Source organism: Phalacrocorax carbo, chromosome Z, assembly GCF_963921805.1.
Source record: "Phalacrocorax carbo chromosome Z, bPhaCar2.1, whole genome shotgun sequence".
NCBI lineage: Eukaryota > Metazoa > Chordata > Aves > Suliformes > Phalacrocoracidae > Phalacrocorax > Phalacrocorax carbo.
In genome coordinates this window covers 62519926-62531902 of record NC_087548.1, presented here as the reverse complement: position 1 = coordinate 62531902, position 11977 = coordinate 62519926, and the positions used below count along the sequence as shown (strand labels likewise).

The 11977-nt window shown below is 45.7% G+C and overlaps 1 protein-coding gene across 1 annotated transcript; it reads right to left on the bottom strand.

Annotated features, from left to right (window-relative positions):
- Window positions 1-2275: 2275 nt before the first annotated feature.
- On the bottom strand, window positions 2276-10069 carry SRP19 (signal recognition particle 19). The gene is made up of 5 exons (XM_064437860.1): window positions 9937-10069; window positions 7469-7544; window positions 6406-6477; window positions 5109-5220; window positions 2276-4074 (listed from the first exon to the last, which is right to left on the bottom strand). The coding sequence occupies exons 1-5, from the start codon at window positions 9975-9977 to the stop codon at window positions 3941-3943; spliced, it is 435 nt and encodes a 144-aa protein (XP_064293930.1). The 5' UTR covers window positions 9978-10069; the 3' UTR covers window positions 2276-3940.
- Window positions 10070-11977: the final 1908 nt, after the last annotated feature.

Genomic DNA, 11977 nt, shown 5'->3' with positions numbered 1-11977 from the left:
TACCCCATGAGACTTAACCTCCACATCCTCCAGCTGTCTGGGGTCTAAAGCCCTGACTTAAAAGAGTTAGGCATAACATGATAATGACTTGCCAGAGTCATTCCCCTCCACTTAACATCATGAAGCTAAGTTACCTTTGTACCAATTAATTTTCACAGAGCTCTCACTTCGAATAAAGTTTCAGAAAAGTTACTCAGCACCCAGGAAAAGCCAGGATGGTAACTTGAGCCCCATCATCCGTGGCCAGTTATGGTCCGTTATATCACAAGTGTATCTTCCACTCTTGCTTGCACACCTCACTTGGTATTTTTCCCCATGTTGCAACTAACCTGTAGCACTCCCCAGCTCTACAGAGTGGACGTAACTAACAACCTCTGACCACCTCCAGTTTCTGCAACAAAACAATAACAACAAAACAACTTTCAGACAGCACCTGTTCCCCGTTTCTATCCTAGGGCAGGCACCGCATCCACTCACAGAGATACCATTTAACTAACTTCTCAAAGGCAAAACACACCAAAGGTAGCTTGTGCAAACTTATATCAGCAGGAAAACACGGAGGACGTTTGTGTATGACCATGGTCAGTTACAGCCTTAGAACACAGGATTTCTTCTCCTAAGGCATCCTATTTTAGAGAGCCTACATATAGCTACTCCCCCACGGGTACGGGGCTCAGCCTGAGGAACTTTGTCACAGCAGCTTTTGGCTGCCCTAAGAATGAGAACGCATCCTCCATCAAACAATGCAACATGAGAACCGCACTCGCAAAGCACTGCAGACCGGCTTTGAACTATTCTCAAGTCGGGGGCTCTACGCAGTCTCACTGTTGGTACCCATTGGCATTGGCTTCAAGGGGCACCGGTAACTCAGCATCTGCTTGAGAAAGATGCAGCTGAGTAGAATGACAAATATAAGAACATAAGAACACTCAAACTACCAGCACAAGTAACTTGAGCAGGGATATCGTCAGGAACTTTACCAAATTTCTACTTTAAAAGAGCCATTAAATGTCTAATACATTTTGAATGCTGTTTGTCTTTAAAATGGGAGAAGGGTGGTGCCACAGACTAGCATACCTGATAGACAAACAAGACAAACCCTAAAAGAGAGTATTGCCACATGAAATATTTATCAAAAATAATCTGATAATTTGCTTCCAGTAGTCATCTGTGAAAGCATTCAACTGACTGCTGTCAAATAGTAAAGATTAGAAAACTCATGCAGGATTTTTGTTTTTAAACTCAGAACAGGTACTGCTGCTTCTTTTTCAGTCTCCTTATACTAAACTATCCCTCAATTAACTTGCACAGTACATTTCTTCATTACTTCAAAGGAGCCTTGCTACTGGACAGCTGTTCTGACCAGCTCAGCTTGCCCAAGGAACTTTCTGTTCCTGTCTGTGGACTATATTAAAACAACAACAAAAAAATTAAGTTACCAGATATTGCAAGCCTCAGACATCGGAAATAGTATTTGACAGGTAGAAAATAAAGCTATCTTTGCAAAGTTCTCAAACAAGAACCCAAAATGGAATAATGTAGTATCCTATATTATACAAGACACAGAAGAGAGCCATTTTTTTCCTTATTTTCTTAAAACCTGACAATATTATCCTTACTTGACAATATTATCTCACTGACTTCTTTACAACAGGCTCTGGACAAAAACCTAACACTTTTGGAAAAAAATTTAAAAACCGTAATTTTATAGAATCATGGAATGTTCTGAGTTGAAAGGGACCCACAAGGATCATCAAGTCCAGGTCCAGTCCTTGCACAGGACAACCCCAAATTCACGCATCTAAGAGGGTGTTGTCCGAGTGCTTCTTGAATGGCGTCAGGCTTGGTGCCGTGATGCCTCCCTGGGGAGCCTGTTCCAGGGCTCCACCACCCTCTGGGGGAAGAACCTTTTCCTAATACCCAACATAAACCGCCCCGGCACATCTTCCTGCCATTCCCTCGGGTCCTGTCATCGGACACCAGAGAGAAGAGATCAGTGCCTGCCCCTCCTCCTCCCCTTGTGAGGAAGCTGCAGACCGCCATGAGGTCTGCCCTCAGTCTGTTCTCCAGGCTGAACAAACCAAGTGACTTTAGCTGCTCCTCATACAGCTTCTCCTCTAAACCCTTCACCAACTTTGTGGCCCTTCTCTGGACAGTCTCCATGTCGTGGTTCAGCCCAAGCGTGCAACTAAACACCACACAGCTGCTCGCTCACTGCCCCCACCCCTGTGGGATGGGGGAAGAGAATCAGAAGAGCAAAAGCAAAACTTGTGCGTTGAGATAAGAACAGTTTAATAATTAGAATGAAATAGTAGTAACCATGCTTATGATAGCATAATAAAAAGGAAAAGAGGTAAAAAAAATAAACACTACAAACAATACTACCGCTCACCACCTGCCGACTGATGCTGCTGGTCCCCGAGCTGCAATTGCTGCCTGCCTCCCCTGGCCAGCTCCCCCCAGTTCACATACTGGGCATGACATTACATGATACGGAATATCCCTTTGGCCAGTTTGAATCCACTCTCTTGGCTGTGCCCCCTCCCCTCCCGGCACCTTGTGCACCCGGCAGAGCATGGGAAGCTGGAAAAGCCCTTGACTAGTACAAGCACTACCCAGCAACAACTAAAACATCGGTGTGTTATCAACATTGTTTTGATACTGAGTCCAAAGCACAGCACTGTGCCAGCTGCAGTGAAGAAAACTAACTCTATCCCAGCTAAAACCATGACACTCCAGTAGCTTTGTATCCTTAATGTATGGCGGTGCCTTTGATGACGCACATATTTGAGATGCACACAGCTTACAGGCAAGCTAGTTCCAAAACAAACTAGTAATTTGTGATAACCAGGGCAGAAGGAAGACATTTATCAGCTACAAGAGGGAAATAGTTTTCAGGAACCTCCAGCTTTTACATGCAATTTTGCCACTGATTTGTCACATGAAGTGGAAAAAGCCACTCACGCAACCTCCCTAAGCCACAGATCACTCATAAAAGACTTTGAAGGTACATGTAGCACTGCATCTATCTGAGTGTTACAGGGGATTTGGCATTTAATCTGATCAGAACTGTTTCTAAGTCTCTCTAACTATTAACAAGCTTTAACATTTGGTATGGACAAACAAGTATTCTTTGAGTGGTTTGTTCTGTCAGTCTAATCACTGCCAGCAGTTACCAGAGAGGTAGAGCCCTACCAAGTGTGGATAAACACTGCAAAGCACCAGCTGTACTGAACATGTGAAGGAGCAAAAATTAAAAAAAAAACCCAAAACAAAACACAGACAGCTGTGTTTCTGTACGCACCTGTAACTCTTGACTGTAAAGTTTCCCAGAACCTTGTTGGAATGCCTTGGCTTACAACTGTACAGCCTGAATCATCATATGACACATTATCTTCAACAGTTTTTGTCCCAGATGAGACTACTAACATGTCACCTTTATTAGACCACTTGACAGTTGTGAAAGACTATTAGCAAGGGAAGTTTACAGAGTCATAACTTTATTGATTTACACTTTGTCTTAAGCCTGGAGAGCCTTCATCACTAACAGAAATCACTTCACCAGCATAGATGAATAGTTTACTAAGGCAACCAGTTTTCAGGTATCTAGTCTGCATAAGAATATGTATTTATTAAAAGCTGCATATTTCTCCTGGAAAGAATAATTCTCGCGCCCCCCCCCCCCCCCATTTCCTTATGTTCTTCCACTTTTAAAAGTGGATGCCAGCTTCAGACTTGCAGGTTGTGTGAAGACTGATTGTTACACAGATACAAGGCAGCCACATGCATTCCAGTCCCAAGAAAAGCAGGCAGTTCTATTCTGTTTCACCTGTTTATTTCTTGCTCATATCTTTCACTCTGAAGTTTCGGCAAGTAATGTGTCCATCCATATTTGTCATAAGTACAACAGTGTGATGTAACTGTTATTCCAGAAGAGAGCTCATTTCTTTTTCTTCCCTTTACCTTTCTTGCCTCCCTCTCCTTGCTGGAGACTTTGATCACTACCTCCCATCTTTTGGGTTCTTGTTTTCAGTTTGGGAATAGTTTCTGCAGCATACAGCATCACTGATTTGCCTAGAAAATCCAGGGAGAGATGAATGCAAGTCTACTGTGTTAAGAACATTTGCATAAGTTTCAAAGTTAGAAACTTCAGCCCCACTTTAGATTTCTGTTAGAGTAGATTTAAACCCTAGGAGTTCTGCTTCCTTCCCCTGTAGCAGAAGTATGTGAAAAACTCTTACATACCTTTTTTTATTTTCATTTTAAAAAAAGTGTGGGACTGATAAATATCACAGCATACTGGAACTGGCACATAACCTGACAATCTCCAAAGTGTCTATGTCCTTCCTGTTACTCTTTCCCTTCACCTTTTAATGGCCTAAAATACCTGGGACAGAATGAGCAGGGAAAAGCTTCAAGCATTTTTTTTTTTTAAATCACTCCTGTCTTCCAGCAGGAATATGGTTTTACATCATCTCCTTCTGACCAACAGCATTCTTATGCTACTCTAGAGTCAGTATTCTTCTTGCTCTTTCCTTAAGATACATACTGCTTCCCTTTTACACACTGATCACTCATCAGGAAGAATGCAAAAGACTAAATTACTTGTCATTCAAGATGGACTACTCTTGTTAATTAGTTAAATTAACACTGGAGCACTCCCTTTATGAAAAACGCCAGCAGAAAACTGAAGTCATTATTGTATTTTATCAATTTGGCACCTACCCTGATGCCTAGCTGATCCACGTAACCTGAGAAAAAGGTGGAATTTAGCTCTTCTAATACCAAAACCTGTTCTGACCGTCAACAAAACAGTAAGCCAAAACTGAATGGCTGCTTTGTTCAACATCACAGTCACACAACACTCTTGACCACCCCCTTCAATTCAAGTGCTGAAGAAACATCAGGATTAAAGACAAGAACATATCACGAACTCCACTCGATGTTCACACACCAACTTGATTTGGTTGACAGGCAAAGAGATTTAACATGAAGTGGTAAAATTTACAATAGTAAAACTAATTAAGCAAGCTGGCAACATAACAAAATAAACAAAGTCTTTCTGTTCCAGTAACAGATGAAACACCTAACCCAGGTACTCTACTCACGTGTCGGAAACTGAGGTAAACATGGGTTGCCATCATCTTGCCTGAGCTGGATTCGTACTCTGCCTCTGTACTGCACGTCTCTGTTCCACTCTCTAGGATACATCTTATTTTTCTGTCATACACAAGGAGAAACTTTTTATAAGTACTGGAATAATTTTCTGCAAAATTTGTCAGGCAATCGATGTAAGTCACAGCAGCCAGGAATTCTTCTGAACAGACACAAACCATAACCGCAATTCTCCAACATCGTCACCCACCATCCAGTCATTACAGCAGTCTCCAAAGCTGCAGCCTAATTTTTTCAGAAGCACTGCTGCAAACAGCAATTGGTACTGAACAACTCAGTGAATAACCTGCTACAGGGACCCTTCTATTTCCCCACCAGTCTGAACCGCAGTGACACAGGTTTTTGCTTCATCTCGACAGTCACAAACCCTTCCAGACACCAAGAGACAGTATGCCAGCAGGTTGCAGTCTGAGGCCCACTGTTTTTGCATACTCATAGCCTTCATTTTTGTTAAAATGTTACAGGTTTCTTACTGATACTGGCTATTTCTCAGGCTGGTATGCACTAACAGGAACATATTCGACTACTGCTGAAAAGCGAAGTGATATTGTACTGGGTTTTGGATACCAGTGACACTCTTAGACGAGGACCTAAATTCTTTAGAAAAGAAGTGATAGAAAATTCAACAGTATTTTGAATTAATAATTACTTCAGAAAATGAATTGTGAAAAGTTACCTCTCCAGAAACCCAGACTCACTCCCTAACAAAACAGTAACCAACTTAAAGACCAAGCAGGTATTGCCATAAAAAATTAACATTCTCTGGCTAAAACATAACTCCAAAGGACCCTGAAGATTTCAAGCATCAGAATTCTATTCCTACAGGATAGTAATTCCAAAAGGTAATCACCTTTCATTAAAAATGTCTTTTTAAAAGCTTAATTTGCAGAGTTGCACCTTGCAAGATTAGCTTTTATTCTGACACATTTTTAAGCATCTAGGATAGTCTTCGCAGAAGGATAGTTAAATAAAACCAATCTTTTTACAAGCTTAGGTGGCATCATCTCAGAGATCTGGGTTATTCCTGCCTTGCATACAGTTTTCCGACATTTACTTCATCATTTTGGTTAGTTATTACTCAAAGCAAGCAAATACCTTGGCTGATAACAAAAACTTCTCAACTGTAATTTACCCTGTCTGTAAGAAAAGATATAATGAAAGAAGAACAGAGACACATACCAAGTTTGTGTGGGCTTTTTTTGTGTTGTGTTTTTTTTTTTTTTTAATTACCTCTAATAGCACATTGAATCCAGCCGCTGCACATACATCCTGGATTTCTGTAGACGTGGGATTTTCAACAGCCTGTTGAAACATTGTGCTACAGGTAATTATTTTTCAATTATGAACTACCTATACAGCAATAGTTAGCAGTTTCCCACTCTATACTCTGCAACTAGAAAAAGCAGGTGTGGAAGGAGAAGGTACTACAAATAATGACAAACATACTGCAGAAGTAATCTGTGAGTGCTCCTACAGTCTAGAAAACAAACAAAAAAAAAGATAGACATCAATAAAACAGGAAACAGATGAGATGGGAGCCAATAAAAGAATTGCTTAGGAAACTAATTGAAATGAAGTAACATTTATTGTATTTACAGAAAAACCCAAACACCATGAATCAGCAACAGGAAACTTATAGCAAGAACTGAAAGAGAAAAGAAACTTCCTAGGTATAGGGCAGCAGATTCCTCCCATAGATAGATCCTTGATTAGCAACTTGCATGCTCAAGAAAGATTGTAACTATTACCAGAAAAACCACCACCTTAAGCAGTGAGAAAAGCCCTTTATATTCCCAACACTGCTTCTTATAAATATTATAAAGGAGTGAGATTATCAAAAGCTATTTCTGGACAGATTAATGGCAACAACAACTGAGCCTATGCGCCAGGGGCACTCTAAGTTCTATCTTTGAGAGCAGGAAAGGTGACAAGGTGCAGAATATAGGCATATATAGTCAGTCACCAAGCAAACAGCACTAGCTAGCTATTCTTTTCTGCAACACTTTCGAATTCCTACTTATGTAGGAGGTTGAGTGCATTAAGTTTCTCAATACTCCACCTGCTTGCCAAAGGTGCTGCTCACATGAAAGCAGACACTTAAACCCAGTGCTCTTCTACCAAATTCACAGGCTGACACTAGGTTTTCTCCAAATCCACTGTAATTTCCAGTTATTGAGCTACTTGCAATGGGGGATAGGAAAGATCAACAGCTTTGAGATTTATTTTCCATCTCTCTACACACTACTGCATAGCAAAACAAAACATCTTATTTCCCTGCCACCCACAAAATTACTTTGTCTATAGGGATCCTTCTTCCTTCTGCTATTGTCTTCTTGTTATTCAAGTATGCTGGGTAAATGCAGATGAATCTGAAAAGAGAAAACAGTGCATTTCAGTGAATAATATCAACTCCTTAATTGTTTATGCAGTATTTTCCTAGTAAAATGAAAAAAAAAAATCTCATGGCTACAACACAAAAGCTCCCACTGCAGCTAACGACAACCATTTATTTTCCCTAGACCAACTAGTAAGTTGTTGCAAAACCCCATATGAGTTATCCAGGTCACTGCACAATCATTTGGCTGAAACGTTCCTTGCATGATACCACTTTTTGGGGCACAGTCCATACAAAGGAAAGTGCTATTTATCTTGAGAAGAAAAGAAGGTTGAAAGAGCCTGTTTTGACCCACTTTTCAAACCCCTGAAACCTAGAAGAAAGCATACACATCTCCCTGAAAAGAACTAAAAGGTTTCCTGAAGAGGCTGTAATACACTAACTGCTAAGTTCTTGATAGAAGCAAGAAGCAGAGTGGGTTTTATTTGCTATGGATTTGCTTTTTATTTTCTTCCTATTCACACACAGAAAACAACAGATATAAGTTATGAAGCCTCGGAAAATCCATGCTTAGAAACTTGCTTAAGATTTTTCAGTAGATTTAAACCTGTCAAGCACATACAGGGGACAAAAGTAATAGATCCTCAATTATACTTAACAAACAATAAGAAATCAGCTAGCTGAGGTCTACAAGGAGAGCCTGAAAAATGCCTAAAATCTGAACAAGGAGCTATGACAGCATTACAAAATAAAGAAGCAGAATATAAGCAAATAATCTGGAGCAGATGGATATTAATAGAACCATAGAATCATTAAGGTTGGAAAAGACGTCTAGGATCATCAAGTCCAACCGTCAACCTAACACTACCATGCCTCCTAAACCATGTCCCAAAGTGCCATGTCTACATGTGTTCTGAACACCTCCAGGGATGGTGACTCCACCACCTCTCTGGGCAGCCTGGTCCAATGCCTGACTGACCACTCTTTCAGTAAAGGCATTTTTCCTAATATCCAATCTAAACCTCCCCTGATGCAGCTTGAAGCTGTTTCCTCTCATTCTATCACAAGTAACCTGGGAGAAGAGACCAACACCCACGTCGCTACAACCTCCATTCAGGTAGTTGTAGAGAGCAATAAGGTCTCCCCTCAGCCTCTTCTTCTCCAGACTAAACAACCCCAGTTCCCTCAGCCTCTCTTAATAAGACTTGTGCTCCAGACCTTTCAGCAGCTTCATTGTCCTTCTCTGGACACACTCCAGCACCTCGATGTCCTTCTTGTAATGAGGGGCCCAAAACTGACCACAATATTCAAGGTGTGGCCTCACCAGTGCCGAGTACAGGGGCACGATCACTTCCCTGCTCCTGCTGGCCACACTATTCCTGATACAAGCCTGGTTGCCATTGGCCTTCTTGGCCACCTGGGCACACTGCTGGCTCATGTTCAGGCAGCTGTCAGCCAGCACCCCCAGGTCCTTCTCTGCCAGGCAGCTCTCCAGCCACTCTTCCCCAAGCCTGTAGCGTTGCATGGGTTTGTTGTGACCAAAGTGCAGGACCCAGCACTTGGCCTTTTTAAACCTCAGAGATGGGCCCAGCCCATTGATCCAGCTTGTTCAGATCCCTCTGCAGAGCCTTCCTACCCTCAAGCAGATCAACACTCCTGCCCAATTTGGTGTCACCTGCAAACTTACTGAGGGTGCACTTATCTTCTCATCCAGACCACTGATGAAGCTATTAAACAAGACTAGCCCCAAAACTAAGCCCTGAGGAACCCTGTTCATGACCAACCACCAACTGGATTCAGTTCGTTGGAGACTGGGATGGATCACTGATCCTTACTGCCTCCAAGGCTATATCTCCTGCTGCCTTTAAAACTAGCCTCAGACATCTCAACTGTTGTTACTCTTCTCCTCCTAAATACCTTTTCACTGATACTTTCCCCTATCAGCTACAGCCCTCTTTACGAGCCGGCTTGTAGTTCTATGAGAGCTGCACAGCTGTGCGCAGGAAATTTTCAGTCTCCTTACCGACGTTCACAGCCATCACCATACAACGCTGACCACCACCACCTCTTGCTGGGTTTGCCTTTTCCGACCTTTAAATAAGACGAACGCCAGCTGCATCACACCCAACGCCCGGCCGCGTTACATAATATGTTACTGGAACACCACCGCACGTGCTCGAGAAGGCCGTCAGAGCTGCAGGCCTGAACCACCTCCCGCCGCCCCCTGCCGCCCCGTCCCCCCGCCAGCCGGGCGGGCCGCCGCCCCCTCGCCGCCCGGGGAGCAGCTCCCTGGGGCAGCCGCCCGCCCGCCGGCCGGCCGGCCGCGGCCCTGCTCCACGGAAGGGCGCCGACAGCCTCCGACGAGCGGGGCAGCAGCGGGGCAGAACGCGCGCCCCCGCCACCCGTAAGGGCAGAGCCTACGTTACCGCTCCTTGTCAGCCGGAGAACCGGCAGCAGCGGCAGCCATGACGAGGACAGAACTCGGGTAAAAACCGACGCCGCACCACCACCGACGCTCCCCAGTGACCCCCTCCCCGCCGCCGACAAATCCCGCCCCCGCCTGAGAGGCCCGGCAATCCCATTGGCCGGCGGTGCTGTCCCTACAGCGCGATCGCCCTGTCAGGAAGTGCGACGTGTAATCGCTGGGCCCCGCGCGCTGCACCGCCGCGTATACGCTTTTGCGGTGGGGTGGAGCGGAAGGCCGGAGGGGGCCAGACCCTTCCTTGCTGGGGCTGGCGGGAGGGCGGTGGGGTGCGGGTTTATGGGGGAGGGGGGGTCGTCGGTTAGTGCTGGCGGCGGGGTGCGGGACTGTGAGGGCAGGAGCTTCTCGCTCAGGGCGGGCGGCGAGGTACGGATCTCTGAGGGGACGCCGGAGCGCCTCTGTGCTCATAACGCGGTGTGTTGGCTCGGGGCACGTCGCGGGCACAGCCGGATGACCGGCCGGGACTGCGCGTCGGCCCGTGGCCCATGGTGGATAGAATGAGGAGAGCCGAGGAGCTGGAGCTGGCGGACTAAACGGGGTCTGCGTGAGCCAGTGCCAGGCCGGAGGCGACACGGCAGGCTCCTGAGCACTCTTCTTTCTGCAGAATTTAGAGCAGCTGGAGGGCTGATTGCTGCGGCCGCCGTGCCTGCCACACGTGTACAACATGCACTCCTAGTGGTTGTGCCAGAGTGCGGCAGTGGTCATGCACACCATGAATGCAGTACAGAAGCTAATAAAAGATGAGCCCAGAGGGTGGTGATCAGATACCCGAAATCTAATTGGAGACCAATGCTTACCGGTGTGCCCTGGTGGTCAATACGAGATCCAACCTCTTTTAACACATTCATTAACGAGCTGGATGATGAGGGAGAGTGCACCATCAGCAAGTTCACAGATGACACCAAACTGGGAGGAGGGGTCGATACACCAGAAAGTCATGATGCCATCCAGAGGGACCTGAACAGGCTGGAGAAATGGGCTGACAGGAACTGCGTGCACTTCAGCAAGGGGAAGTGAAAAGTCCTACAGCCAACCACCCCACACCTCCCCTCCCTCCCAAAATTAAAAGATTCTCTCGAGAGCTGTTGAACCAAATGAAACAAGTGGTTTTCTGACATTGCAGTGTCTAGAAGTTGTTGCACCTTTGGAAAGCTTTGCTACATTTCACAGTGGCGGTGCTTCCTCTTCCTGGACTTCACAGGGCATCCCTTCACAGGCTTGCGGCAGTGGTGCTCTGGGTTGTGCCCACTCGGGTCTCGAGGACCTCCAGGGTCCCAGGGGCTGCACACCCTTTTTGGGCTACCCACTCCACGGTTTAGTGATCCGCACAGTGAATTCTGCCCCCTTCTCTCCCGCCTGAAGCTCTCTAGTTTCAGCCGATGCCACTGTCTCTCACCCTCCTGCCAGGCACTGCTGGGAAGACTCTGTCCCCACCCTCTTGGCCTCTTCCCGACAGGCACCAGGGCGTGCTGTTGGGTGCCCCGAAGCCTTTTCTGCTCCATGCTGAAGCACTTGACCCTCCTGGAAGGGCAAGTGCTCCAGCCCCACCATCTCAGTGGCCTCCCCCGAGCCCCTCTGGTTTATTGACGTGTCTCCTGTCTGAGGCCCCGAGATGTGGCATAGGGCCTAGCTGAGGCCTTACGGGTGCCAAGCAGAAGGGATCAACCCTGCCCCACCGGCTAGGGAAGAAAGATAGGAGAAATCCCTGAGAGCAAGCCAAATGCTGCCCCTGAGCTCCCAGGGGAGGTCAAAGAGCAGCGAACAGAATGGAATGGAATGGAACAGAGTAGTTCAGTTGGAAGGGACCTACAATGATCATCTAGTCCAACCGCCTGACCACTTCAGGGCTGGCCAGAAGTTAAAGCATGCTACTAAGGATATTGTCCAAATGCCTCTTCAACACTGGCAGGCTTGGGGCATCAACCACCTCTGCAGGAAGCCTGTTCCAGCGTTTGCCCACCCTCTTGGTGAAGAAGTGTTTCCTC

Excerpts from the sequence above, each read along its gene's own strand:
- SRP19 (XM_064437860.1), bottom strand. The coding sequence starts at position 9,977 with ATGGCTGCCGCTGCTGCCGGTTCTCCGGCTGACAAGGAGCG. Across the intron at positions 7,545-9,936 it reads TCTCCGGCTGACAAGGAGCG|ATTCATCTGCATTTACCCAG; the intron begins GTAACGTAGGCT and ends TTCTCTTTTCAG. Across the intron at positions 6,478-7,468 it reads GAAGGATCCCTATAGACAAA|GCTGTTGAAAATCCCACGTC; the intron begins GTAATTTTGTGG and ends ATGTTTCAACAG.